The sequence below is a fragment of the Cucurbita maxima genome, unplaced genomic scaffold (genome assembly GCF_002738345.1).
Source record: "Cucurbita maxima cultivar Rimu unplaced genomic scaffold, Cmax_1.0 Cma_Scf00009, whole genome shotgun sequence".
Lineage (NCBI taxonomy): Eukaryota > Viridiplantae > Streptophyta > Magnoliopsida > Cucurbitales > Cucurbitaceae > Cucurbita > Cucurbita maxima.
Window position 1 is genome coordinate 5,400,751 of NW_019272025.1, and position 27,977 is coordinate 5,428,727.

The 27,977-nt window shown below is 38.4% G+C and overlaps 5 protein-coding genes, 3 long non-coding RNA genes and 1 pseudogene across 14 annotated transcripts; 5 read left to right on the forward strand and 4 right to left on the reverse strand.

The window, feature by feature from the left end:
* Window positions 1-668: 668 nt before the first annotated feature.
* On the forward strand, window positions 669-1,230 carry LOC111483909. Its single transcript, XR_002718430.1, has 2 exons — window positions 669-869; window positions 988-1,230. It is a non-coding gene; the product is annotated as an uncharacterized LOC111483909 (long non-coding RNA).
* Window positions 1,231-1,354: 124 nt separating this feature from the next.
* LOC111483910 lies at window positions 1,355-4,566 on the reverse strand. Its single transcript, XR_002718431.1, has 4 exons — window positions 4,496-4,566; window positions 3,795-3,995; window positions 2,157-2,482; window positions 1,355-1,948 (listed from the first exon to the last, which is right to left on the reverse strand). It is a non-coding gene; the product is annotated as an uncharacterized LOC111483910 (long non-coding RNA).
* Window positions 4,567-5,706: 1,140 nt separating this feature from the next.
* On the forward strand, window positions 5,707-9,510 carry LOC111483889 (E3 ubiquitin-protein ligase RMA1H1-like). Of its 3 annotated transcripts, none has more exons than XM_023130263.1 (2): window positions 5,707-5,717; window positions 8,448-9,510. In XM_023130263.1, exon 2 carries the CDS (start codon window positions 8,702-8,704, stop codon window positions 9,362-9,364), a length of 663 nt encoding a protein of 220 aa, XP_022986031.1. In that variant the 5' UTR covers window positions 5,707-5,717; window positions 8,448-8,701; the 3' UTR covers window positions 9,365-9,510. The 3 variants fall into 3 exon arrangements, with proteins under 3 accessions (XP_022986031.1, XP_022986030.1, XP_022986029.1); XM_023130262.1 differs by lacking the exon at window positions 5,707-5,717 and adding an exon at window positions 7,452-7,628 and having other exon boundaries at window positions 7,747-9,510; XM_023130261.1 differs by lacking the exon at window positions 5,707-5,717 and adding an exon at window positions 7,458-7,628 and having other exon boundaries at window positions 8,700-9,510.
* Window positions 9,511-10,451: 941 nt separating this feature from the next.
* Window positions 10,452-13,672, reverse strand: LOC111483838. 2 transcript variants are annotated; one of them, XM_023130182.1, is made up of 5 exons: window positions 12,692-13,672; window positions 12,444-12,610; window positions 12,072-12,335; window positions 10,878-10,997; window positions 10,452-10,799 (listed from the first exon to the last, which is right to left on the reverse strand). In XM_023130182.1, exons 1-5 carry the CDS (start codon window positions 13,584-13,586, stop codon window positions 10,749-10,751), a joined length of 1,497 nt encoding a protein of 498 aa, XP_022985950.1. In that variant the 5' UTR covers window positions 13,587-13,672; the 3' UTR covers window positions 10,452-10,748. The 2 variants fall into 2 exon arrangements, with proteins under 2 accessions (XP_022985950.1, XP_022985949.1); XM_023130181.1 differs by having other exon boundaries at window positions 12,444-13,672.
* A 2,509-nt stretch (window positions 13,673-16,181) lies between these two features.
* On the forward strand, window positions 16,182-16,731 carry LOC111483915. The gene is made up of 3 exons (XR_002718435.1): window positions 16,182-16,320; window positions 16,407-16,490; window positions 16,625-16,731. It is a non-coding gene; the product is annotated as an uncharacterized LOC111483915 (long non-coding RNA).
* Window positions 16,732-18,382: 1,651 nt separating this feature from the next.
* Window positions 18,383-20,377, forward strand: LOC111483878 (expansin-B3-like). The gene is made up of 4 exons (XM_023130248.1): window positions 18,383-18,834; window positions 19,093-19,399; window positions 19,482-19,611; window positions 19,860-20,377. The coding sequence occupies exons 1-4, from the start codon at window positions 18,660-18,662 to the stop codon at window positions 20,055-20,057; spliced, it is 810 nt and encodes a 269-aa protein (XP_022986016.1). The 5' UTR covers window positions 18,383-18,659; the 3' UTR covers window positions 20,058-20,377.
* Window positions 20,378-20,852: 475 nt separating this feature from the next.
* Window positions 20,853-23,494, reverse strand: LOC111483857 (annotated as a pseudogene).
* Window positions 23,495-23,597: 103 nt separating this feature from the next.
* On the forward strand, window positions 23,598-26,382 carry LOC111483856 (lanC-like protein GCL2). 4 transcript variants are annotated; one of them, XM_023130212.1, is made up of 7 exons: window positions 23,598-23,779; window positions 23,866-24,044; window positions 24,660-24,771; window positions 24,848-24,964; window positions 25,059-25,246; window positions 25,410-25,886; window positions 26,259-26,382. In XM_023130212.1, exons 1-6 carry the CDS (start codon window positions 23,642-23,644, stop codon window positions 25,876-25,878), a joined length of 1,203 nt encoding a protein of 400 aa, XP_022985980.1. In that variant the 5' UTR covers window positions 23,598-23,641; the 3' UTR covers window positions 25,879-25,886; window positions 26,259-26,382. The 4 variants fall into 4 exon arrangements, with proteins under 4 accessions (XP_022985980.1, XP_022985979.1, XP_022985981.1 ...); XM_023130211.1 differs by lacking the exon at window positions 26,259-26,382 and adding an exon at window positions 25,966-26,106; XM_023130213.1 differs by lacking the exon at window positions 26,259-26,382 and having other exon boundaries at window positions 25,410-25,635; window positions 25,737-26,088.
* Window positions 26,185-27,908, reverse strand: LOC111483858 (protochlorophyllide reductase-like). Its single transcript, XM_023130215.1, has 4 exons — window positions 27,625-27,908; window positions 27,016-27,538; window positions 26,574-26,932; window positions 26,185-26,491 (listed from the first exon to the last, which is right to left on the reverse strand). The coding sequence occupies exons 1-4, from the start codon at window positions 27,781-27,783 to the stop codon at window positions 26,336-26,338; spliced, it is 1,197 nt and encodes a 398-aa protein (XP_022985983.1). The 5' UTR covers window positions 27,784-27,908; the 3' UTR covers window positions 26,185-26,335.
* Window positions 27,909-27,977: the final 69 nt, after the last annotated feature.

A 27,977-nucleotide genomic window follows, 5' to 3' on the forward strand; every position in this document is an offset into this window, starting at 1 on the left:
ATTTTCAAAGTTTTCTTAAACCTTTAAATAAATTACTCTTCTAGTTGGAAAGAAAGGAAGGAAAACTATTAATACTTCGTTACAGATATATTTTTAAACTTTTAAAAATTACATTTATACCCTTAATCTGTTTTTTTAAAAAATAAGGCCAAAAGTCAATTTCTTTAAAATTATCTGATGTCAAAATCGAACCTATACCTTTGTTCCTTTTATATGGATACTCTCGTTTTTTTCATTATTCCAATTAAAGTATAAAATCTCACATCTCAAAAAGTCATATTTTCTTTTTTAAATATTTAATCCAATATAAAGCTCAAGTTATGCCAAGGTACTAAAAATAATAGCAAAATATGAAGAAGAAAAATGGCTCCTGCTCAATTCACACTTGAACAGTAATAATAATAATAAATAATAATTCCCAATTCATAAAATTCATGTAGAAATTAAATAATAATAAGAACAATAATTGTATTGTAAGATAATTATATTTAATTCTAAGTTTTGTGGATGCGTGAAAGGAAATCGAGGGTCTTTACGTCATATGTAAAGATTTTTAAAAAATCAATAGAAAGGTTGTAGGGGCAAGAAGGTCATTTACTCACATGGAACAGGTGGCCACTGCCGCGCCTATTATTTGTGAATTACAAAAATTCCACTCTCCGCATTATATATATATATATATATGTCATCGCTGCTTCATCCAAACTGCCTTCTTTTCTTCTTCCCCAACCTTTCTTCCACATTTCAAAATGAAGAAATCGGGCTTCATCGCCGCCTCTGTCGTCGCCGCCGCCGCCGCCGCCGCCGAGTCTGCCTCTCCCAGTTCCTCCACCATTTTCTTCAACCTAAAGGTTCAGCTCCCTCGGCAGGTAAGCCTTGGTCAAAGATTCATCGATTTCCCTCTTCCAAAAATTCGTTTGTTCTTTGGACATAAAATTCTGGTCTTTCTTTTGGTGTTTTTGAGATGTGGGAAGTTTGAACATGCAGGAGGGAAAGGAAGGAGAGAATCCGTCGTCCTCGGCGGATAAATTTGCTCCCAATTTTGATGGATTGAAATTTATTAAGACTCTGGTAACGGCTCACAGATAAACTGCCCCGGCGACGGCGTCGGCGATGGCCGGACTGAACTTCGTATACTGCCTTATTTTGTTTGTTATTTTTGTCGTCTAAACTCTCACATTTTGCACATTCAAGATAGCAAATTGAATAATAATTTTAGTTTAAAGTATAGATTTTTCTCGTCGAGAATCATTCACCGCTCCACACGTGGACTTGAAACGACAACTAAGTCATAAAAAAGATGGGAAAATAAAGAGCTTTTCTTTTGAATGGGCAAAAGAAAAGACCTTTTTTTTAACAAAGATACAAACAAACCCCATTTACCTAAAAACTCCAATCCTATCGGTTTGATTTGAAGTTGGAATTCCGAAATGATTAGAAAATTCCTCCACTTACAGAATGGTACTCACAAATGTCCAGAACTTATGGATATCCAATTCCTCGTACCCTGCACGGTTATGCACCTATTTGTTTCTTTGAGGTCCGAGATTTAAACTTTCATCTTCAGTTGTGCTTCGGGATTTAGTTCATTTAAACTCCAGTAAATTAATGTATGGTCAAATGTCAAACTATAACATTGATGTTTTGATATAATTCTAAAACTATAAGGATGAGATTTAAATATCTAAGAATTGAAAACTTTCACCTCAGGGGTTCCAAGGAGCGTCCTCCATTAGCAAAAGCTGCTTGCATGTCTTGCTTTATAGGACCGCCCCATCCAAATAGGTCAAGTGGTGAAAGCTTCTAATAGTGTTCCCGGAGTATCTTCCAATGCTTCACCCTGATTTTCTAATTCAACTGAACTCAACTTCGAAACTGAGTTGAAGCTCAAAGAGAAAGGCTTGCTGCTGCTGCAGCAGTGCAGGTGTGATCCCATGATGGTTGAGACCTTCACATTCAGACAAGCTCATAAAGTCAATGTTCTATAAAAGAATTCTGTTTTTTCCTCAGACTCAAAATATGTGAGATCCCACATTGGTTGAGGTTGAAGAATGGAACAAAACATTTTTTAGAAGGATGTGAAAATCTCATCCTAGTAGACACGTTTTAAAATTTTGAGAGAAAATCCAGAAAGAAAAATCAAAAGAAGACAATACCTGCTAACCGTGAATTTGAGCTATTACAAAAGATATCAGAGCCAGACACCGGATGGTCTGCCAACAAAAATGTTGGCCCTCAAAGGGAGTGGATTGTGAGATTCCATGTTAGTTGGAGAGGGAACAAAACATTTCTTATAAGGGTGTGGAAACCTCTCCCTAGAGGGGGAAGCCTAGAAGGGGAAGCCTAGAAGAGGAAGCCCAAAGAAGAAAATATTTGCTGACGGTGGACTTGGATTGGAAACTCGCTGAGTTTACACCTCAGAAGGAGCCAGTAGCCAATCGTATGCATGGAAGATTCTCCCCCAGGCCAATTTGGATTGTTTCTGCATAATTGCAACAATCATCAGAACATAGTTTTAAAGTGGGTTCCAAACGTTTGGTCCACCACAGTATGAATATTAAACGCCACACAATGGAACAGCTACGAATGAAGCACACCAAATTTGAACAAAAAACCAAAATAAAATTATGAATGTCCATACCAAATGACGTTTTTCTTTTATTGATTTCATGGCCTCCTAGAGCAAGGACCAAAATAACATTATGAATGTCATCCCAAGGGACCATTTCACTTTAGTGATTGGGCAATTTGAATATAAAAGCCAACAAAGCATATGGAATTTCTGCTGGGTAGTGCCATCTAAAAGTAAGGATGCTATACTTAAGATGTTGTACTTAAATTGCTTATGTGGACAGAATCTGAACTGTCCAAGCTCACCGCTAGTAGACATTGTCTGTTTTATCACACTACGTATCATCAATAATATAGTAAACAATCTCTCCCTACTAAATGTGTTTTAAAACCATGAGGCTAATGACGATACGTAACGAGCCAAAGCAAAGAAGATCGCTAAAAGGATGATAATTTTGCTAACAGATTTGATCTGTTTTCAAAACTATATAAACTTTAACGGATTTGATTGACATCCTTTTAGCAGATATGTGATGGAATATCTGCTAACAGATTTACGAGAAAATTTCCCGAGTTTTCAAAATTCAGGAAGATGGATTATCATTCCGGCTTACAAAGACAAGCTCCCAGCTTGAGGCAAAACTGAGCCGAACATCTCTGACCAACTTTCCTTTTGTGTTGGACAATGCATAATCCTTAGTTCAAAAGTCTTCTCACATTGCTAAGTTCAAAACTGATCTATTTTCCATTGGTTTTAGTAATGTCAATCCATTCCAAGGCCCACGGCATTTTCTAGCAGCTGCTGTTTGCCGGGTTGAACAGAGTATCTAAACCATACTTCTAATAATAGGTATCCATAGGACATTGAATTCGATCCGTAATTATGTTTCTTAAACTCCCAACGCCCAATCCCCCTAAGAACTTACTTAGACAAGTTGGCAACTCTCAACGCTCCTACAAGTAATTCTACCACATCTAAGGGCACTGCTCCCACAATCTAATGACGATTAAATTAAAGTTTCGTCAACTGAAAGAAAATAGGGACAAACTACAATTTCTTCATACAAGTTAGCGTTTACTCCATTAACAATGTTCAATGAATTGCTAGCAAGAGACAGAGAAACAACAATTTAGTGCAAGATTTATAAGAACCCGATGCAGTAGCAACCAAAACGTAACAAAGTAAAAGAGCTGAAAAACATATTCAATGGCTTGTGACACACCTGAAGCTTGCCCCATTACCACCAAAACTCATTTGAACATCAATACTTTTCCTACACTCCTGCAACTTGATCGGAGCTTCTCTTGGTTCAGAGGTGGAAGCGCAGCTCGAGTTGCGACCGTCGAGGTTTCTGGCGATGGAATCCATCTTGGGTTTTAGTTTGGAAATGCGCGAGACGGAGAGCAATTGAATGTGGAAGATTCTAGAAGAAGCAATATTATTATTATTTAAGAAATTGGAAAAATAAATAAATTTATAATTTATACTCGTTTTTTTTTTTATCACCCTATAATTTTATAATTTTATTTATTCGATTTGAGTATAATTTAAAATTCCCTAAAATACAAAGCATTTACACATGAAATTCAATTTTAGAAATTCAATCACTTGAGAAAGTAGGGAGTTTAAAAACAAAAATCAAAATAATTTACTATGACAACTGTTTTTTTTTTTTTTTTCCTTCACCTTCCATCAAGTTATTTAAAGTAATAGATTTAATTTGCTATTTAAATTATATAAACATCTTAAAAGTTTTTGGAGAGGCAAACCAATGCTTTTTGTTTCTTATAATTAAATTCTAAATACATTATTACAGGCATTCTTTATCAGAGTGTAATAAACGTCGGCCAAATAAGCGAAAAATAAATTTTCCACCGATAAAACCGATATTATCGACAATTGTCGTGAAGTAAACAAACTCACCTCTGTCAGGCCCTATTGTCAGTGCGGATGTCAAATACCCACGTTTAACACTTTGCCGCCCAGAGACTTCCACGACATCCGGCGGGAAATGTAAATTTATAGAGAACGATGGCTTTCAACTTTCACATATTACCGATGTGGGACAAGCTTTTCATTTTCATTCCTTCCCTTCTCTCTCACGGCTCCACCCGTCTTCATACTGCACACTATTTATTCTATATTTCTATTTTCATTCAATTAAATATTTTGTTTTATTTATGTATTTAAATCTTTAATTAACGTGCTGTGCCTTTTTTTTTTTTTTTTTTAATAATAATAATAAAAAAACTATCCTATTTTTGTCATATGCTTACATTTTTTATTGCATATCTTAGTTTAATAAATTTAAAAACATCTAATAAATTATAAATTTATTAATTTCCCGAGCTTCCAACTCATTATTTATTAGATTCTTTACCTATTCAATATTTTTTTTAAAAAAAATCACTAATTTATTTAATAAATAATTTAAAATTTAACGTCTTATAAAAATAATATTTAATACTATGCCTAATATAAAATGTTTGATTTTAATCTTGAAGTTATAAGAAGGTTAAGTACAGTTGATGTCAACTTTAATAATTCGATAAGTTATCAAATAATTATGGAACCTTAAGTCACTAATAATCCAAAGTTAAAAATTAATTATTTTTTATTTTTATAAGTCAAATATTGTTCTGTGCACATGGAGACCAATATGATAATAATTTGTGGATAAGCTCAAGCTAGTGGTGATACGTAGTAGAAAAATATGAGTCAGACAAAAAATTTAGATAAAATAAATATTTGTTGATCTACATGCGTGTCGGTCGTTCGAAGACGGTGCATTATCGTGTGCCGTTTTGTTCCATTGAATACTTGCATGCCACGTATGCGACTGTTGTTTAGGAATTTTATATTGTTAATTGATGTCATACATGGTGGACATGACGTGGAGGTTCCTGATCGTCCATTCTCAACCGTTGAACTTGTCGACTTCGCTAAGAAATGAACGGTGAGGATTTACTTGCATGGTAGGCCGACCGTTAGACCAATTACAATGAACGAGATAACGTGACGGGGTTTTGGGGTCAAATGTCAACGCTAAACTTTATCCATCCAAATATATATTTATTTTTATATATAAAATAATTAAATTGTTGTTTATGAATATAATATTTGTGGAAGTATTTATAATATATTTGTCACCACTTCTTTTTCATTTTTTTGTTTAATTGAATTTAATGCATGATATTTTCTTTGACATTTAATTTAGTTCACAAAATAATAATAATAATAATAAATAAATAAATAAATAAATAAATAAATAAAATGTTAGACACAGTTTTAGCGGTTTATGCATCTACTTAATCTATGGAGCTGTACTAAATGAGAAGTAAACAATAATATTATTTTTCTACAAATACAATGTCTTTTGAAATAATTTATACCCATTTAGAAATGTTTCTTATTTAATATACTAAAAAACACTTAAAAAAAAACTTTAAGGGAAAAGTCAATTCTACCCTTAAACCTAAAACACGTTAAATTTTATCAAATGTGACTTAGAGAAATGCAACATGAAAGATAAGTTGACTTTCAAATTTTTTGTGGAACAGTTGACCTCGAATATTAATCACATGATATCATTTTTGTGAAGTCTTGCGACAATTTCAGCTCTACCGATGAAAAATACAAATTTTGTTGTGAAAATTGATACACGATCTATTTATTATTATTATTATTATTATTATTTGAATTAAAATGCATGATTTATAAATAAAATAAAAAATAAAATTGAAGGGTTTTTTTTTTTTTTTTAATGAATGAATTAATTGGACGTTGACATTTAAAAAGAAAAAGTTATTAAGGTTTCCTACTCCCCAATTATGAATATGGATGGTTGGGAGGAAAATGTTTTTGGTATTTTATTAATGGAATTTATTAATTAGGTAAGTATCAAATCGACGGGACGGACCACCACACTGCATCTATATTTACCAAATTAATTTAATTAAAGCAATGGAATTAGATTCCGACCATATTATAAAACAAAAATTAAAAATAACAATATGGTTTAATATTTTAAATATTACAAGTCAAGTGGATAGCCAATTGGCTGCTACTTGTTTTATATATAGATATTTCATAATGCATTCAATGCATAACATAAGCTTTTCTTTTTTTTTTTCTTTTAACAATATTTTTAAAGAAAATTTTATTAAAAAAAGGTTAAAATTACAATTTTCTTAAAGTTTAAGGTTAATATTGTGACATTTAACTAAATTCGAGGTATAATTATATAAAATTGAAAGCGGGGAGTTGACAAATTTAAACACATATTCTTATATTATCTCGGAGTGAAATTTTCTTTAAGTTTAAGTAATTTTATTTATATGCTTAAAATATTTTTTTATAAATAAAGAATGAAATATTATTATTTTTACGAAAATGTGGGATAGAAAAAAAAAAAAAAAACTAACCCACCATTAGTATCTTCCACATGGCTCGGGGCTGGGCTCTAATACCATTTGTAAGAACTCAAGCCTACTTGTATAGCAGTTTTTAAAATGTGGTCCATTGGAGAGAGATTTCCACACACGTTTATCAAACCCTAACTAAAAAAAATCTATCCCGACTCAATATTGAATAATTTGAATTGCTAGAATTATTGGTAGTCTAAAATATCTTCAACCAAACATATCTCAAAATTAATAAATATATATATATAAAAAGTTAACCATCATGAAAATAGAAAGTTTATTAGAGAAAAAAATGGGATTTGATTGAAGAGATGGCAGAGGTTGGAAGGATACCAATGTTTTTTTTTTTTTTTTTTTTTTTTTTTTTTTTTTTTTTTTTTTTTTTTTTTTTTTTTTTTTTTTTTGTCGTATTCAGTTATTTGCATTAAGCTGAGACGCCGCATCGTCATCGTCCCATCTTCTTCACTTTCCCTTCCTTTTTCTATTTCCGTAGAATTACAGATACCCTCGCTCTCCCCTTTTCTCGTCCCTATATAAACACCCTTCAAAACTCACCATCACTCTGTTCTTAATTTTACGCCCATTTAGCCCTTTTCAACTAAGCTTCTTACTCATCCCGCGATTCGGTTTCGGTACGTTTCTATTCCGCCCTTTTCTCTCTGTGTGTTACTTCTAGATGGGGTTGTGATTCTCAGGGGAATGGACTTTTTAGATCTGTTTGCTAATGGAGATGGGGTTTTTGTTCTTCAGTTTCTTGGTTTAGGTTTCTCTAATGGAGATGGGGTTCTTTGTTTTTGAGTTGATTTTCGTCGCTTCCAACTCCAACCCCGTTCTCCTGAATGGATTTTTATTGGGTTTTCTTTGTTTTCTGGAAACTGTTCTATTTGTTGAACAGTAGGCAATTTTTCATGCTCTGTTTTTGCTCTGTTTTGTGTGGTGGAGCGTGGTGATGGCTTCATTGAATCATTTTGTTTTCTGGGTGTTCTTATTTGCCAAAGATCATAAGCCAATAGAACTTTTCTCAAGTGATAAACATCGATAATCTTGTTTTCTGGGTGTTCTTATTGGCTCCTTGAATCGGAAGTTCATCATGGTTTTATTAATTGTAGCTTGGGCTTGAATTCACTTTTATTAATTGTTGGGATTGATGCCTTTTTGATTTCTTCTACGCATGATTATGCCTTTCGGATCTGTTTCCCAAGTAATAGACTGATGATTCTTTTCACTTTCTAGTGGTTTGCTTGCATATGAGTGTATCTGCTTCAAAAGAAAGCTTATAGATGCTTGAATTTCTTAATTAAATAAATTGAATCATCTGGGTCTGTCAAGATCATCGTATTCTGATATTTATGGGAACTTCAGAAATCATCCAAATCATATCCCAGTTGGAGGTTTCGTGAAAGAATGTTCCAAGAACTGGCCCTTCAGATTACAATAATCTATGAGCTCAGGAACCAATGGATTAGGATGATTGTTTGGTATCTTATCACTGCTGCAATGGATGGGATGTTTTTGGTTTATTGATGAGTGCCTAGTTCGGCGTGTCTTCATAGCTTCATCTTATCCAAATTCCTGTGTTTTTTTGTCTGTTTCTGTGTGATTTTCTGATCAAATTCTGCAAGATTAATGAAATCTTGTATTGGAATTTTGTTGTCCTCTTGTTCTTCTGAGTTCTGACATTGTTTTTTGGACATGAAAACAAGACATGGAGCAGCTATACCTTGTTCCAGATGCTGATGAAGGAGTATCCCATGGCTTTGAATGCAACATATGCTTAGACTCAGTTCAAGATCCTGTTGTAACACTTTGTGGCCATCTCTTCTGTTGGCCCTGCATTTACAAATGGATCCATTACAAGAGCTTGTCCTCACAGCAACAATGCCAGCAAGAGGAATGTCGATGTCCCGTTTGCAAGGCCGAGGTCTCCCACGCCACGCTCGTCCCACTTTACGGCAAATTTCAGACTACAGCTCCCTCCAAAACTAAACCACCATCAAATCTTGGTCCAGCCATCCCACGCCGGCCTCTTGGTCCTGCCTGTGGGGCAGAGCCACCAGCATCTCCAAGCTCTCAACTTCATCATCACAACTATTCTCAGTCACACAACGATTACATCGCTTCATCGATGCTTAGCTCAAGCAGTATTACAACGAACATTATCCATCCTGTGATTGGAATGTTCGGTGACGCAGTTTACACAAGAACGTTTGGAAACACGACGACAAACCTATATACTTATCCTAATTCATATGGTCATGTAAGCAATAGTAGTGTAAGGCTGAGGAGGCACATAATGCAGGCTGATGAGTCGCTGAGCAGAATCTGTTTCTTCCTGTTTTGTTGCTTAGTGTTTCTTCTATTATTCTAAGCAGCTCGCTTTAGATCATTTCTAGCCATTGGATGTATATATATATAGATATAAATGTTAATACGAGCTTAGTGTAATCATGAATGGATTCACATTGCTTTGATTTGGACATTTCGTAAGCAATCGGCAAGTTGCTGCATTTGTGACCCATCTTCCACATAACACGTCTACTCACCATGTTTTGAAGCTCCAATTGAGTGGAATCGGACTGGATTTGATGGCCAGTTCGTCTGAACCGAACGATTTTATTAACTATCTAACTTACTTTCGATTGAAATTGTAAAAGTTCAAGCTCTAAAGGGTTTTCTCTTAGGTGGGAGGGGTTCCACTTCTCTATAAGAAATGTTTTGTTCTCTCTCTAACCAACATAGGATCTCACAATCTACAGACAATATCTGCTAGCGGTGAGCTTGAATTATTACAAATGGTATTAGAGAAAGACACAGAACATTGTGCCAACAATGACGTTAGCTCCCAAGAGGTGAATTGTGATCCCTAGTAAACCCATTTTAAAATTGTAAAACTGATAGCTATATGTGTCGAATCAAAACAGGCCATTCACTAAAGTTGTGTGTTAGAAATGTTACAGATATGTGGTCACGTGATTGTGAAGGAATTTCTAATTTAAGAACACTTTTGCAAAACGCTTTCTGTAAAGGTTTGGTAGGTTGTTAATTTTAGCCAATGTAGGAATAGTTTGATATACTTTTTGTTTTTCGTTTTCAATTTTTTATATTTTTATATTTTTAATCTAAAAATTTTAAGGAACCAAAATTGATCATCAAACATTTAATATATATATATTAGATTAATAATTTAAAAAATAAATAAGAAATGACCACACATGCCAATAATGTCTCCAAAGAAGAAATGACCGCTCATTCCTGATCTCTAAAATGCCCCCATCTTTTGCCCCTTCAAAAGAGGTGATCAGATGTCCCTTTCTGTCTTTTTCCACATTCCCTTTCGTCTCCTACAAAATATGTGAGCCCAAATCCAAAGAAGGAATGCTTAGTTCACTCTCCAACCGACGTGAAATCTTATAATTTTTTATCCCGCAAGTTAATTAGACATCTCCCGTCTCCCAAAGTCTCAAATCATGGACAATTAAGCATTAAATTCTTCAACATTGGCATGCCTGATTTGACGTGATCCAGTAATATACATACAACGAAGTCTGACCAACAGAAAGCAGACCGGTGAAGAACCAATCTATATATAAAGATACTCCACGCCCTTCCACCATATTATTTACGATGACCTTTCATTTACAATGACCATGACAATGTTCAACAAAAGTTTGTCCAGCAGCTACGAAGAAAGTAAGACCTACTGTATGCGAAGCCTACTACTGTTCCGACCTCGACGATTTTGAAGGTACTTCCTATACAAAAGCTCCATAAAAATGCACCAACTTGAGATGCTTCATATTTTCCTGCAATCAAGTCGATAAAATTCAGGAACCGATATGAGAAATGGGAGCAGTTTCTAGACAGACTGGTTTGGTTTTCACCTGTAGAGTTTCTTCAGATTGGTAAGGGAAATGGAAACCTGTCGAACAATTCTGCAGAACCTCAGGGCTTTTCATCCATGCTCTTCGGGCATCGCTCACCTTTATTTTGTATTTAAAGATCTATAGCCGAACAGAAAGAGGTGATTGTTAATGGTTACACAGCAGGTAATGAAGGTATCTATCTTTCCTTTAAGGACAATATGTAACAGCCCAAGCCCAAGCCCAAGCCCAATCCCAATCCTAAGCCCGCTACTAGTAGATATTGTCCTCTTTGGGCTTTCCCTTCCAGACTTCCCCTCAAGGTTTTAAATCGCTTCCACTAGGGAAAAGTTTCCACTAGGGAAAAGTTTCCACACCATTATAAGGAATGTTCTGTTCCCCTCTCCAACCAATGTGGGATCTCACAATCCACCCTCCTTGAGAGCCAAGTGTCTTCGTTGACACACCGCCTGATGTCTGGCTCTGATACCATTTGTAATAGCCAAAGGCTCCTACGGCTAGCAGATATTGTCCTTTTTGGGCTTTCCCTTTCGGGCTTCCCTCAAGGTTTTAAAACACGTCCACCAGGGAGAGGTTTCCACATCCTTTTAAGGAATGCTTCATTTCCCTCTCCAACCGATGTGAGATCTCACACAATAACTTCGACTCACTCTATTTTAACATAAACATGTCGTCAATGAAATTCTCTTAGATGGAGACTCCCTAGAAAAAGCTTATAAATGATAGTCAATCCTTTCTAAACAAGCTCATTTAAAGATCATAATAAAGGATGAGAATGCATTTCACACTGATTTGCCAGGCCAAAATGCTACCCAAGATGACATCTATACGCTACATAAAAGGTTAAAGACTACGGCTTTTGATTACCTATGCCAACCCTTCAAGCTTAATTAAGAAGCTTTGCTTGCTTTACTTGCAATTTATACTTTATATTGACAAAGTAGCAGAGTAACTTAAAATATTACTCCAGTACTTAACTTAGTTAATTTGAATAATCATGAAATGAATCGTGAACATAAGAACCAAGTGATATATGAAGATAATTTCAACCATTCATAAATCTAATATCATATAATGAACACGTTACTAACAAGAACCTGAACAATTAAAACCAAACGATCATGACTCATGAACATAAGAATCGACGGGAATAAGAACGAATTTTAACAAAAGCCTATTTCATGTTGCACGTACCTCAGAAAGAGGGATAGTTGGTTTCTCTAGGTCATCCCCATCAACAATTACACCGGTACCTTGACAAGCAGGGCAGAAAACAGAATCAATTTGAGTTTTTATTTGTCTCGTTTCGCCGTTCTTGCTGTATTTGTTGCCCTTAGTCTTGTTCTTTCTCCTGTACCTCCGTCTAACTTTTGAACCACCAAGATTCTTCACACTCATCTCATACTCACAGAGAAGTATCCAGTGTATAAGGCAAGAGGTATGAAATACATGAAACACCTAAATCAGCAAATGTCGTAAATAAATGAACGTCTAAGCCCGTACCAATATACACGTCATAATTGACAATCATATCACAAATTCTGAAAAAGAAAGAACTGACATTACCCCATTAAAATTTCTACTACTGCAGGCAAGTCTTCCAGTTTTCATGTTCAAGAGTGTTGCTACATCTTTATGAGTAAGTATCTTCTGTTGACAGATATCACACATCCGCTCTGAAGCTAAACGCTGTTGCTTTTTCAGCTCACGCTTTACTGACTTGTTCAACATGACTGTTGTATTCAAAATTCGATCATCGTATCTATCCAACAACAGTGACGACATGACACAATTAGAAGCTGAAGAATCTTCACCTGACGAATCATATTGATGGCTCATAGACTGACTAACATCCTCAGAATCAGAGAAACATTTCTTTCGTTTCACTCTAGAGTTATCATCAGTCTCTGGTTCAGCTCCGGTACTTGACGAGAGCAATAACTTGACATCATCGAGCAAGCCCTTTCTACCTAAATCAACATTGTAAGTGAAAGTAACAATAGCACAGTCATGTACAGGAACTTTGACCTTATTCTCGAGCCCAACATTTACTTTTCCCAGCCATTCACACCATATTCTGCTAACCCCACATACGATCCCATCCTTCTCAGTAAACCTTGCAGCAATTTGTCCATAACCCAACTCCATCACTTTTATATCAGAAATTTCATCCTTAATCAGTACACCAGGAATCACCAAAGGACCATTGTCTCCACCGTCGTCCAAATTCTCGAAGGAACAATCTTCCACGTTCCGCACATTTCCATTAAATTCATCATGGCCATTGCCATTTCCTTTAGAATTATCAACATAGCTGACAATAGCAAGATTGTTATCATTGTTGTGATACTCCAACAACCTTTCATGATTGTCGTTTAAACTCCGAACCTGGTTATCTCCTTCAACTGGCTTATGGAAGAAAAGAACACCATCATCAAAAGGCCACGGATTTGGTCCTAAGAGTGTCAGCTTAGCAGCAGATAGTCTTTCAGTGTGAAGAGTGCCCTTCAGGTGGTTAAAGAGCACTGAATCACTATAACATGGTGCAAGACACAAAGTGCAGAAGAAAATAAACCTTTTCCCATCTTCTCGTAGCTCAACGTATGAGTGCCCTTGTGACCTTACATTGCGTAGAATCGTTCTAGCAGCTTGTTCTCGAAGACTATATGAAGCAGACTTCGGGAACCCCAACTCCATCCTTCTAGCCATCCAATAACTCTCGCTGAAGAGCTTGGATTCAATTTAAAGATTCAAAAGTTCCTTCAAAAAGAGTCGAGAAAGAGAAACAACAGCTTCTTTTTTTTTTTTTTTTTTTTTTTTTTTTTTTTTTTTTTTTTTTTTTTTTTTTTTTTTTTGGAGCTAACAAGTTGGGATTGAGGGATTCGAAGAGAAACTACAGCTTATGAGAGCCATATGAAACCCTAAAGCACTTACAATCGAAAAGAAATATCTCATCGACCATGAAAACTTCGAGTAGTCCCAACAACAGGAACAACCAATTTTCAAATTGAACAAAATTCAACAAATATTCGCAGATTCGAGAAAGAATCTTCGAAATTTCAGACCAAAGCACATCCAAAACCTATGAAATTAATGAAACCCTAAAGAAAACTTAAAAGGGCGTAGGTTTAGATATTCGCTGCGGACTTCGTAATGGATTTATCGAAAACCGCGGAGTTCTTCCATCCTCGGTGAGCGATACGCGGGAAATGGAATACAAAGCGTGCGAATACGAACCTTCCAACTCCAACTCCATCTCCATTGGTTACAAATCGGAGGGCAAACGAAGTCGAAGATTTCGAAAAAGGGAGGGGAAATGGATGGAAAAATGATGTAAATCTCACAAATTCCAGAAACCAGCAGATTAAAACTGAGAGCTGAACCGATTTCTTCGAAGATTTTCCCGAAAAGCAAAATACAAACAACCGAAAAATAGTTGAATCGAAAGGAAGGAGACGAACAATGAAGAACATGTGCACTTAATTAATTAAAAAGTATCGTGGGATTGAGCACCGAAACAAAGCAAGTCAGGCATTCTGAGCCGTTGGATTGAAAACTAATTATTAATATGTGTGATGGACGGCTCAGATTAGGCAGTTGATATTATAAAGATAGAAGCGAGTGTAGCGGAAGAGGAAGAAGATTCGAATATGAGGAAATCGAGATGCGTAAGTGGATAGTTGGCTTTGTTGATTGAGATAAGCTAAAGAGACAGATTGTTGAAGGATCCATCGCCACGTGCCTTGCTTGTAACGTAAGCCTGGGACGCCGACGCGCCTTACGTACCAATTCTAAACTTCATTTCCAAGTTAAGTCTATTTACTGCTCTCAAGTTAGAAATTTTGATTCAAAATTATCCACAAATTAGTCTGCTAAATGCGAAAGCTGCCGAGCTTGGCAACGATTTGGGTTTGTTTGGATGGATTAGGACTATAAGCCTGCAATCTGGGTAGCTTACTGTATCAGTCCCGGTTCTGTCGGTTTTGCAACTTTTTTTGAGCACATAACCTGTTTGATAAAAGGGCTGAGAGAAAATTTCCCCCCTTTTCCCATCCGGGCTTTCTAGGAAAGCTTTTAAACAGTTAAATTGTTCGGTAATTTCGAACTTCTGCATCTCTCAAGAGCCATTTTGTCCTTCGTCTTATGTGGGTTGTAAATGAAGTGTGGATCCATGGAGAAGAACGGGTGTGGAAACCTATGCCCCGAGTGGATGGATTGTGAGATCCCACATCGGTTGGAGAGGTGAACGGAATACCCTTTATAAGGATGTGAAAACCTCTCCCTAGACGCATTCTAAAAACGTTGAGGCGCGAAAGGAAAAGTCGAAAGAGAAATATCGTGAAAGTCCAAAGAGAACAATATCTGTTAGAGGTGGACTTGAGTTGTTACAAATGGTATCAGATGCAGACACTGAACGATGTTCCAGCGAGGAGGCTGAACCCCAAAGACGAAGACACGAGGATGTGTGCTAGCAAGGATGCTGGGTCCCGAAAAAGGAGAACGAAACATTCATTTTAAGGGTGTGGAACTCTCTCTAACGCCTTTTAAAAACTTTGAAAGAAAGTCCGAAAGGAAAAGTCTAAAGAGGATAATATATGCTAGCGATGTACTTGGGCGAGACATGGTTCTCGTGAAGGCAGCCATTGCAGAACCAGAAACATTCAGCGTATGGGTCTTCATGTTGATCCTCTGAGGACTGCGGCTATGAATCTCTACAAGAAGTTTGGGTTCCAAGTTGATAGCTTTATGGAAGGATACTACTCTGCGGATCGAGATGGCTATAGAAGGTACATGACGAGCATTTCTATTGCAATTTTATCATGCCAGTGTGGAAATACTTGATGATGGCGATGAATTTATGGATCATATGCAGGCAGGACATTTGATTCAATTAAGAAAAAAGGAAACCATGTAAGGTCCAAGAAGGTAACTGCTAGCTAATATTGTCTTTTTTGGATTTTACTTTTCGGGCTTCAGCTCAAAGTTTTAAAATGCGTCCAAGAAGTTTAAGTTTTACACATTTATAAATAATGTTTCATTTCTCTTTCCAATCGACGTGGGATCTCACAATCCACCCTCTTTGGGGACCTAACGTTCTTGCTGGCACACTGCCTGATATCTACTTTTGATACCATTCGTAATGGCCTAAAGCTACTGCTAGCAGATATTGTTTTCTTTGAGTTTTCCCTTTCTGAATGATTAGAACCGATGATTTCTCATTGGAGTTGTTTCAATTTTATCTAAGTTGATTAGAACTGAATGATTAGAACCGATGATTTCGAGTCTTTTCTTATTTCAACCCAAGTTGTTGAGCATATTAATTACCCTGTTTATGCCATAAAATCAATATCTACGAAACTGATCTGGTTTCTTTGATCCTTGCAGGAACCCTGCAACAGAAGCAGCATATTAACTTGTATTGAATCCTCCCACTGCAGTTTAGGTGTGCCATCTCCTCCATTGGGCTCACTCATTTATGGCATGTACTTGGCTTTATATTGATTCATTTTGCCATTCTTTTCCTCTCAGGAAAGAAACTAAACCCGAAAACTCGAACCGGTCATGGAGTTCTTGGTAGCAGCATAATGTAAATGAACCCTCTCGTGGATCATAGTAAGCTATTCTCTTCTTGAACTCTGTAGATCATGTCAGCACAAGCTTAGTTTGTTCTATGTCATATTGACAATATAATATACAGTGCAAATAACATTATAGAAATTGATATCTGTTTTTAAAATCCTTTTCAGATACGATTCGCTAGCCACATGTGTTTTCATCATGCCTTGATTTTGCTGCATCTTTGTTTGCATGTATCATGGCATCAAGTATTAAACGTTCATAGTTCTTGAGTAATCTAATAGACTTTAATAATAACAAAAACAGATTATATTATTGTTAATTTCAGATCTTACCATTCACTGTAGTCAGTCTGTCATTTGTTCAGATCTTCTAAGATCTTGTAACGAATTTAGTCCTTGCTTTTAAACCCTACCTTGAAAATCTTGGTTCCTCTAAAAGTCGTCTTGTAACGACTCCATATCCACGGCTAGCAAATATTCCCTTTCGGGATTCCCCTCAAAACTTTAAAACGCGTCTGATAGGGGAAGGTTTCCACACCCTTATAAATGAGATTTTGTTCTCCTCCCCGATCAATGTGGGACATCACAATCTACCCTCTTCGGGGCCCAACGTCCTTGCTGACACTCTTTCCTTTCTCCTATTGACGTGGGACCCTTGCCAAATCCACCCATTTGGGGCCAGCGTCCTTACTGGCACACTGTCTCGTGTCTACCCCTTTTGGGGAACAGCCTCCTCGTTAACAAATAGTCTAGTGTCTAGCTCTGATACCATTTGTAACGACCCAGAATCCATCACACATCCTCACCGATTTAAAACGCGTCTACGAGGGAGAAGTTTCACACCTTATAAGGAATACTTCGTTCCTCTCTCCAACCAATGTAGGTTCTCACAATCCATTCCCTTGGGAGTCAGTGTCTTGGCTCTAATGCTATTTGTAACGGCCTAAACCCACCGAACATATATCGTCCGGTTTAGTCCATTACGTATCGTCGTCAACCTCACAAGTTTAAAATATATCTATTAGGAAGAATTTTTCACACATTTTATAAAAACATGTTTTATTTTTCTCTCCAATCGATGTGGATGTTGCAGGTTGAGTCTCGTCTCGTCCTTATCTCCTTTGCCTACAACTCTTAGAATGAGAGGCATAGACATGATTAACATGAGTGTCGGTGAAAAAATGAAAGTGGGAGAGAATTTGCATGTGAAAAGGGACAGATAAGAGGGGCCTTGGAGATTGAAGGAATTGATTACAAACATCCAACCAAGTGGGTCCAGTTTGTTATGGATATTGGATTTATTTGCAAACTCTTTGGATTATTTGTCCTCGTGTTTCTTTTAAATACGTAGACTTTCTATCTAAGGTTTCCCATTACACGTTTATTAAGGAGAGCTTTCTACACAATATAAATTTTGGGGCCAGCATTCTCACTAGCACATAGTCCAATGGCTGGCCCACCACTCAATGCTTGCTAGCATGAAATGGTAAGCATTCTTGCTAGCACACGGTCCCACCAAGCAGTGCAAGGGTAGTTTTGAGACATATTTGGAAAAGGATAATAGTAATTTTGAGACAACTAGCCAAAGACAAATATTAAATATTAAATTTAATCCTTAAGGTTATAGTTTATTATAGATATTTTTTTCCAACAAAAAAAAATAGTTTGTATTAATATACCCTTTTATAAATTTTGAAAATATATTGTCACGTCATGAATATTAACTATATGTTATATGATTTTAATGAATTTAGCAGTTCTATTGGTATATTTTAAAATTTTATAAATATTTAATAAACAAAATCAGAGTTAAAAGAGTATATATATTATATGATTTTAATAAATTTAGTATTATGGTAGGGCACGTGGCCTAACTAACGGTGGAAAAAGACTAAAATCTTAGACGCCGTACGATTATGCGAAATTAACGCCTCAACTGTCGAAGGGTCCCACATGAGGGGCATTCTGTAATTAAAGTCAAAATCAGTGGTCCAATTGGTATTACAATTGATACTTTTTTATATTTACTTAACGGCCCCCTTCCAGTCTGACCTGCAACATCTTCTTATACTTCCTCTCCAACAAACACCGCCGGCCACACCATCCACAATCCTCTCACTCAACTGTTTTTTTCGGTCACTGTGCTCGCCGGAAACTGACATTATCGGCTGAGAAAGCGGTGTCGCCGCCTATACAGACGCAAATGCATCTCCTCCTCCACTGCCGTGGTTTTCGGCTCGTTAGAGCTTTGTTCTGTGCTGCGGCTGTGCTTGAGTGGTTCACGGCGACGGCTCAGCTCCAACACCATGTGGCGGATCTACATTGGCTTCCAGCCACCGCCACGTGGTACGGAAGTCCCGAGGGAGACGGTAGCGACGGTACGGCGGTTCCATTTCCCTACACTTCATTTTTTTTTCGTTTTGGGCTTATTAGGGTCTGTAAATTCATGGGTCGGCTCTGTTTTTGTGAAATACTGCCTGGAAGTTACCGTCATTGAGTGAATTCGGTAAAAAATTGATTATATGCGGTTGAATTAACAAAAACCCAGCTCATCAATCACTTAAACCAACCGTAATTTCACCATTTTGAAGTTCATTGCTGCTAGAAATTAAGCGATCTGAGCTGTGAAATCGCAGGTGGAGCATGTGGGTATGGTAATTTAGTGGATGTGAAGCCTCTAAAGGCCAGAGTTGGGGCTGTGAGTCCAGTTCTGTTCAGAAATGGCGAAGGTTGTGGAGCTTGTTACAAAGTAAAGTGTTTAGACAACAACATTTGCTCTAGACGAGCAGTGACTATAATCGTCACCGACGAATGCCCCGGTGGGTATTGTTCCAATGGCAACACCCACTTCGATCTGAGCGGCGCCGCCTTCGGCCGCATGGCCATCACCGGCGAAGGTGGGCAACTCAGGAACCGAGGCGAAATCCCAGTTATTTACCGACGGTACAAATTCGTTCCAACTCTGTTTCATTTTTTATCTGTTTTTCTATTTTGTCGCTTATTTTTGGATGTTCTAAATGTGTAGGACGCCGTGTAAGTACCCAGGCAAGCACATTGCGTTCCATGTCAATGAAGGGTCGACAGATTACTGGCTCTCACTCTTGGTTGAATTCGAGGACGGCGATGGCGACATCGGCGCAATGCAAATCAAAGAAGTAAGTAAAACACACCCTCTTGGCCTTTCTCAAGCATATTCCATTGCTTTAATCACAATAATTGAAGACAAAAAAAGATAGAAAAGCTGGGTGTTTTAGAGGGCGTGGTGCTTAATTACACGTTGAAAGTTGAATCCCAGTGGAAGAATCTTTAGAAGAAAAAGCATGCACTTAGCCACATGATTATAAAAGAATTGTGGCTGACTAAACATGATATTGAACCAAAGGAAATGCATGTTTTGTGGCAGGCAGGGTCGGGGGAGTGGGTGGATATGAACCATCTGTGGGGGGCAAATTGGTGCATCATTGGAGGGCCTTTAAAGGGGCCATTCTCAGTGAGATTAACAACGTTGTCCACAGGAAGAAGCCTCTCAGCAAGGGATATAATCCCAAGGAATTGGTCTCCCAAAGCCACTTACACTTCCCGACTTAATTTCTTCTCTTAATAAACAAAGAGATAAGAGGAGTTTTTGTTCCTTATTATAATGCACAAACCCATATTAGCTTCCTTTTTGTTTTATGCCTAAAGGGAAGACTCCATGGCAGGAAAAGTAGCCGTTATCCGTTTTCTTTAGTGAAAAAAGTGATCGCGTTGGAGTGCGAAATGGCATCCAATGAATGTATCTTTTGTTTGTTTAGTTTAGTTGTGGAGTGTGTTGGATATTGAATATTGAATGTTGATAGCCCTCTCCTAAGTGGAGAGAGAGTGTGGTGTTGTTGTGTATTATTAATTCTCATCATCTAAATACAAGCATACTGCTCGATCTCAGGAACTTGTTTTCCTAGTTGATTGTTGATTTAAAACAAGTGGTCCTTGTAAACACTTTTGAGAGCCAAGTAGTAGATAAAGAACAAAGATATAACCACTTAAATCCACCACTAGCAGATATTGCCTACTTATGCCCCATTATGGACCCCAGTCAGTCTTAAGCAGAAGTTTCCACATTCTTATAAGAGATATTTTATTTTGAGTGGGAACCAACGTCTTTGCTTGGCACACTAGCATACCGTCCAATGTTTGGCTCTAATATCATTTGTAACAGTCCAAGCCCACCGCTAACAGATATTGTCTACTTTGGCCTATTACGTATCATTGTCAATCTCATGATTTTAAAACACAGTCAACTAGGGAAGGGAAAGGTTTCCACATCCTTATAAAAAAAACACATGTGGGATCTCATAGAAGATTTTGCACCCATTTTTCAAGTTCGTGCAGCACGAGGCAAATTGACACAAAACGCTAAAAAACTTAATGACGTGACAAAAACAATCTTGATAGTTCTTTAGTATCTATCCTGATTGGTGGTTCGTCTACGACAGTACAATACCCGAACATCCATTTCGAAAACTCCATTGCCTAATTGATGTGGACTTTCTCAATTCTGAATGAAATTCAGTTTCCCTACTTGTAGACATCGATTGCTGATATGATATAATTAAAAATGCTTTGGACTATAATCCCATCCAAGTTCTACATGTTGCTTCTGACCCAACAACTTGACCAGTCAGACCACCGGTGATGGTTGAACCCCATCATTGCTACCCGTGAATGTTCCCTCCCGTAGTTATGCGTATCAAATAACAACATGGACTGCTGCTCTACAACTTTGCAAGTCTGTATTGTTAACTTTTCTATGAACAGAGAACCCATAAGATGAACTGCTAATAATTTCTTACTCTGCAGAAGTTGACACCAACTGAACAGTTCGTTCGGCATCGGTTGTAGTAGGAGCCTCGACCTCTATTTCGGGTCGATCAGGAGTATCATTAGCATCCATATCTTTCGCAGGAGACATAGGAGCTTCCTTGTCCTCAACATCCTTCCCTTCGGATTTCGTCCCATACTTCGTATCTTTGCCATCCTTGCTATCTTTGGGCGGTTCGGGTGGAGGAGGCATCATATGAGGCGGAGGAGTCTGTCTCAACTTCAAAAGAATCTGCCTCATTCGAGATAGATCGGTCGGTTTTCCAGGTTTCGGACCTTGAACTACCACGACTAAAGGATTCTTATCAGCATCTTTCTTTCCTCTTCTCTTCTCAAAATTAGGTACCTCTCGTGGGATGATTTCTACTATTGCTTTCCAGTAATGTTTGTGAGCTTCTTTGTGGAATTTTTCCTGGTTTATTAGGTAAAGCTGCAAGGAGACATTCACAAAATGCTTTCAGAGGCTTTTACCTTCTCTCTTTCTCTATTGTGAGTTCTATTTGTTTCACAATTGACCCTCCTTTTCTCATAAAAGGATGCTTTATACTCTTCAACTTCATTCATTATTTGATTTCTCATCTCCTTTTCTTTCTTCTCGTTCTCCTCAAGATCTATGGGGTTTTGTCTGCACCATAAACTTTATAGCTATGAACAATTCAGACTGTGCAACAAGACAGAACTTTCAAACAATAATATCACAGCATAAACCTTTACAAAGAGTCGGTAACGACCCGCGTACCGCTAGTAGATATTGTTTTCTTTGGGCTTTTCCTTCCGAGCTTCCCCTCAAGGTTTTTAAAACGCGTCTGCTAGGAGAGGTTCTCACATCTTTATAAAGAATGCTTCATTCCCCTCTCCCACCAATGTGAGATCTCACAATCCACCCCCTATGGGGTCCAGCGTCCTCGTTGACACTCATTCTCCTCTCGAATCGATATGGGATCTCACAATCCACCTCTTTTGGGTTCTAGCGTCTTCGCTGACGCTCGTTCCCCTCTTGAATAGGTATGGGATCTCGCAATCCACCCCTTTGGGAGCCAACGTCTGGCACTTGTTCCCCCTCCAATCGGTAAAGGATCTCACCATCCACCCCTTTGGAGAGCCAACATCCTCAAACTTGTTCCTCTCTTCAATTGGGGTGGGTCTCACACTCCACCCACTTCCATGAATCATGAGTAATAAACTTGTATACATAAACACAAACTAGATGATAATGGTTGTAAAAACTAAGAAAACCCTATATAAACCATAAGATTACGCTTGAGCTGCATTAACACAGAGCTCTGCAGGATGAAATTTAGTAACAAAGAAGATCTAAACCACCGGTTAAGCAAACAACTTAGGCTATTGGGTGAATTTTGTATGTCATTATGAAGAGAAAGGAAAATCTCCAGAGATTTCATTTCAGATTCAAGCTCAAAAGTTAAACCATCAACTTGAAGAACCTCAAAATTTCTAAACGATTTCATTTCAGATTCGGCCCCAAAATGATAGAACCACAGATCTAAAACCAATTCAATCTCTCTCTGTAGAAGAATAAACATTAACGCTAGTAAATAACGCACCGTCGCCATTCGCGTCGAGCATGGCCATCCTCTCGCATTTCGCTCGGGTCGGGGAGAATGGGTCCATCGGAGACAAAAATACCGCCATTGTCAATACCACCAAGGCTGGCGGCAACATTGTAATGCTCTCCATCAGCCTCAACATGATCAAAGGGAGATACGTAGCTCGGATTAGGATCCGAAACTCCGAAGTCGTAAACGTCGGATAAATTAGGATTAGTGGAGTTTCCGGCGCTGTGGACATCGGAAACGACGTCGTCTTCATGAGGGAGTTGGTCGGCGGTAGAGAAAGTGGTAGAAGAATAATAACGGTGGGAAGGAAGAGAAGAGTCATAAGCCATGTAGGCATCGTCGTCAAAGGGCGGCGTTGTAGGCGAATGGCGCCGCTGTTCTTCGTGTTCTTCATTGCTGAAAGCGTCGAAGGAAGCCATTCTTGTGAATCGGGATTGGATTTCTGAGTTTGTTGAGGTTAGGGAATTCTTGCGGTGATGATGAACGCGGTGTTCGAATCAAGAAACAGTATTCTGGAAAATGCCATAATCATAAACTGTTTCGATCTGCGAGCGAAACGTGTTAGGCATTTGAAAATATTCGCAGAATCCAAGAACTTATCTAAAAAAGTAACGTCGTTTACACGGATAATTTAAATTTTAACATTTTTTTTTATATATAATTACTTTCAAAACAATAATTCTTTATTTACAATTACTTTTTAGAAGATTGACTAAGCGGGCAGTGAAGTGAAGTTCTTGAAGCGGAAATGGGAGACCGGTGCTTTCCAAATTCGATGCCCGACTTCGTACCAGAAACTGCAGCTGCTGTAGAATCAATTCTCTCGATGCCTTACCCAATTATCTCGGAGCGCTTAAAACGGGCGGCTTTGGACCTTAAAGAAGCTGTAATCCTCTTGTTGTTTTGCGTGTCGCTTTAATTTGGGTGGTTTTTTTTTTTAATGCCCACAAGGTGTTTGTGTTAATGTTTCAGATAGTTTTGGAGACATGGGGAGTAACTGGGCAACGAGTGCGAGACTTCACTCTCTATTCTGGGGCTCTTGGAACGGCTTTCTTGCTGTTGAAAGCTCATGAGGTCACTGCCAACCGCATTGATCTTAGTCTCTGTGCTCAAATTGTTAAGGCCTGCGATCAAGCATCTTCCATGTCCACGTAATATTTGTCATTTTCTCCTTTCTCCTTTCACTTTCATTTTTTATATGAAGATATTAGTTTCCCAGAAGATGACTCAGCTGTAATTGTTTATGCCATGAACAAAAACATGTATTAATGAGATCCTATATCGGATAGAGGAGAACGAAGCATTCTTTAGAAGGGTGTGGAAACCTTTTCTCAGCATACATGTTTTAAAAATGTCAAGGGAGAGTCCTAAAGGAAAAGCTCAAGAGGACAATATCTATTAGCAATAAGCTTGGGCTATTATGAATGGTATCAAAGCTATACGCGAGGCGATGTGCTAGCGAGGAGGCTAAGCCTCGAAGGTGTGGACACGAGGCGGTGTGCCAGTAAAGATGCTGGGTCCCAAAGTGGTGGATTAAGGGTCCCACATCGATTAGAGAAAAGAACAGTGCTAGCGAAGGCGTTGGGCCCTGAAGAGGGGATGGATTGTGAGATCCCACATCAGTTGGAGAGGAGAACGAAATATTATTTATAAGGACAGAGAAACCTTTACCAAGCAAATGCGTTTTAAAAATCTTCTAAGAAAGCCGGTTGTTACACTATCACTCTATAGTTTTCAGACTTCTTTATTTTGTGGAATGGTGATAGGGATGTGACTTTCATTTGTGGGCGTGCGGGTGTCTGCGCTATTGGAGCTGTGGCAGCAAGGCGCGCTGGTGATGAGCAGTTGCTCTGCTACTATCTAGGCCAATTCAATGAGGTAAAGAGAATAATTATCCCTGCTGAAGTTCTTGATGTCTAGCTTTTAATTTGAAGGGTTTTCTGGATTGTAACAGATTAAGCTGCCAAGGAATCTCCCGGATGAGTTGTTATATGGGAAAGTGGGCTTCTTGTGGGCATGTCTATTTCTAAACAAACACATCGGCGAAGGAACAGTCGCGTCGGTTCACACGGTAAGTAAGATTAGCTTCCATGATCAACCTGAGCTCATCTTAGTCAATAATGTATGACTCTTCACATTTGAAATTCTGCAAAACAATTGTTTAGAGGGCAATAGTAGAGGAAATCATCCAGCGTGGGAGGGCGCTGGCGAAGGGAGGAGCATCGCCATTGATGTTTGAGTGGTACGGCGAGAGGTATTGGGGTGGTGCACATGGACTGGCAGGGATTCTGCATATCCTGATGGACATGGAGCTGAAGCCGGATGAGATTCAAGACGTGAAAGGCACTATTAGGTATTATTAGAAATCACGACTCTTCGTAGTGGTATGATATTGTACACTTTGCTTAGGTTTCTCCAAAGGGCCTCATACTAACGGAAATAGTATTCCTCACTTATAACTCTTCATCTTCCACTAAATTAGCCAACGTGGATTCCCTCTTAACAATCCTCAACAGGTACATGATTCGAAACCGTTTCCCCAATGGAAACTACCCTTCAAGTGAAGAAGACAGGGGCCGAGATATACTCGTGCATTGGTGTCATGGTGCTCCTGGAGTCGCCCTCACGCTTGTCAAAGCAGCAAAGGTGTTTGGAGAAGAAGAGTTTGTGCAAGCGGCTGCGGATGCAGGAGAGGTAGTGTGGAGGCGTGGGCTGCTTAAACGAGTTGGGATATGTCATGGCGTAAGTGGGAATTCATATGTGTTTCTGTCACTCTACCAACTGACGGGGAAGGTGGAGTACTTGTACAAGGCCAAAGCCTTTGCTTGTTTTCTGCTTGATAGAGCTCACAGGCTGATTGCAGAAGGAGAAATGCATGGAGGCGATAGCCGCTACTCTTTGTTTGAAGGAGTTGGAGGGATGGCTTATCTTTTTCTGGACATGATCGAGCCCTCCATGGCCAAGTTTCCAGGATATGATCTCTGAGGAGAGATGTAAGTATTTTGATTTGTAAAATAAATAAATTTCCCATCTTTTTCTTTGCTTCATATTCCACTCGATGTACTGCTGCAGAACCCAAACATGGCGATGTATGATCTTGAAAAAGGTAGCTAAGGCGTATATGATTTGTAAGAAGAAACCTGGGTTCTGTTATCGAGCTATTTACTCAATGACTGCAATTTATAGTTTATGATAGATCGGAACTTCTTTCAATTATTTCTCTAATGAATCAAATTTCCACCATGAATAAGGAATCTGCGTTTCTGCTAACCTTTCTACTAGAACCATATCTGCTGAAAACTGGCTATCGCTTACAACAAATTCATTAAAACTTTCGCAAACAAAGTTTAAGGGTTTCTTTGCAGTTTCACAAGCAGATGTTTCTGGATTACTCAAAAGTTCTTGAGTCAAATTCTAGCTTATATGCTTGAGATTGGTGCATTTAAGCCAATCCAACAAGCTTCTCACTGATCTCCCACAGCTTACGGGCCTTTTCTTCGTCACTGGCTTCTTGGGATAGCTGGTTTTGGAACGAGGCTGAGTTCTTGTTCCAGCTCCAATATACACCTGATTGTTCCAGGCTTGAATCACATACAACCTGAAGTCAAAGATTCAATTGCCCTTTTATCTTAATAACTAGTTAATTTGTTAGTAGTTTAGTTTTTCAGGACATGGCTGACCTGTGCAAGTCGTTTCCCGGCTTCTTCTTCAGATACATAGCCCTTGGTGATGTACATCTGGAAGGGTGGAAATAAAATTCTAAACAGAGGAATGTGCTCTCTAAACAACCCTGTCGTGGCAATGCAGCCAGGGTAGAGGGAAGCAAAAGTTATTCCCGTTTCTTCATGATATCTCCTGTGGAGCTCTTGCATGGTGAGCATGTTGCATACTTTGCTATCCTTGTAGGCCTTTGCTCCATCAAAATCTCCTCCATCTATCATGGTCGAGCTGTTCAGGCCATTCAAACCGCTTGCTAGCCCTCTCAGATCACCCAGGTTTGCTTTTGGGGGCACATTCCCAGCCAATGTGTTTGTGTTTCCTGGAACCAAACTTAAAAAAGTTGCTTAGAAAATCATTCGTTCTCTTGTTCTAGAACTCAAAATTAATGCTCTCAATTAGTACCCGTGATGGAGCCTACAATTATAACACGCTTGGATGTATAATCTGATTGCTTTATGTCATCTAGCAGCAGGCGTGTGAGGAGGAAGTGACCAAGGTGATTAGTCCCAACACTGAGTTCAAAGCCTTCAGCGGTGAAACTTGGCTCCTTTGCTGTTGGCAAGTAGACAGCAGCATTGCATACAAGCACATCAAGAGGCATACCCGACCTGCGGAAGCTATCCACAAATTGCCTTACACTGTCAAGTGAGGCAAGGTCTAAATGCATAACAGTATAGTTTTCTTTGGCTATGCCTGCTGATTTTGCTGCCATTTGAGCTTTAAGGAAGTTCCTGCATGCCATAATTACATGCCATTTTCCTGTTTCAGCTAGAGCCTTGGCCGTGGCTAGACCCAGTCCCGAGGAAGCTCCCGTAATGATAACATTTCCTTTCCTCAAGGTCTTGTTTCCTTCCGAAGGCGCCTGGTTGATTTCTGAAATTGTTGCAGTCTGAGCTCTAATGGCTCCATCAGGTAATCTTCCTTGCTACATGTTCATGGATAGCTAATTTATATTGCAAACATTTCCACTATCAAAGTCTAACCAGAAAATTGAAAAATGGGCATATTTACCTTATTTCTCCTCAACCTGAGAGATTTGGATTTAACTTCAAAATGTTCTGAAAATGGAAGTCCTGAAAGTCCAGTATTCTTCAGAACAACAGTACCAGCTGCATACACCTCTTTGTGGATGGAAATCGTGGGAGAAAAAGAGGCTGCTTGTAGAGCCATGGCAGGCAAAGATTGCTCCTTATCAAGATTGCTCCTGCTGCAAAGATGGTGTCTGTTTTCTTATCGAGATTGCTCCTGCTGCTTGCCACGTTCGCCTCTCTGGTCCAATCAGGTTCGTCACTGGAATCCCCTTTTGATATACATCGTCTAAACCATTCCAGTAAGTATGGGCTATTTATGTGGAGGTCCAGCTA

Coding starts and splice junctions, on each gene's coding strand:
- LOC111483889 (XM_023130263.1), top strand. CDS start 8,702: ATGGAGCAGCTATACCTTGTTCCAGATGCTGATGAAGGAGTATCCCAT.
- LOC111483838 (XM_023130181.1), bottom strand. CDS start 13,586: ATGGCTAGAAGGATGGAGTTGGGGTTCCCGAAGTCTGCTTCATATAGT. Junction 12,336..12,443: donor GTAGTAGAAATTTTAATGGG/GTAATGTCAGTT, acceptor TTGCTGATTTAG/GTGTTTCATGTATTTCATAC. Junction 10,998..12,071: donor CAACTATCCCTCTTTCTGAG/GTACGTGCAACA, acceptor GTTCGGCTATAG/ATCTTTAAATACAAAATAAA.
- LOC111483878 (XM_023130248.1), top strand. CDS start 18,660: ATGCATCTCCTCCTCCACTGCCGTGGTTTTCGGCTCGTTAGAGCTTTG. Junction 19,400..19,481: donor ATCCCAGTTATTTACCGACG/GTACAAATTCGT, acceptor CTAAATGTGTAG/GACGCCGTGTAAGTACCCAG. Junction 19,612..19,859: donor GCGCAATGCAAATCAAAGAA/GTAAGTAAAACA, acceptor GTTTTGTGGCAG/GCAGGGTCGGGGGAGTGGGT.
- LOC111483856 (XM_023130212.1), top strand. CDS start 23,642: ATGGGAGACCGGTGCTTTCCAAATTCGATGCCCGACTTCGTACCAGAA. Junction 24,772..24,847: donor ATCTAGGCCAATTCAATGAG/GTAAAGAGAATA, acceptor GGATTGTAACAG/ATTAAGCTGCCAAGGAATCT. Junction 25,247..25,409: donor GACGTGAAAGGCACTATTAG/GTATTATTAGAA, acceptor AATCCTCAACAG/GTACATGATTCGAAACCGTT.
- LOC111483858 (XM_023130215.1), bottom strand. CDS start 27,783: ATGGCTCTACAAGCAGCCTCTTTTTCTCCCACGATTTCCATCCACAAA. Junction 26,933..27,015: donor AATTGTAGGCTCCATCACGG/GTACTAATTGAG, acceptor GTTTGGTTCCAG/GAAACACAAACACATTGGCT. Junction 26,492..26,573: donor CCGGGAAACGACTTGCACAG/GTCAGCCATGTC, acceptor CTTTGACTTCAG/GTTGTATGTGATTCAAGCCT.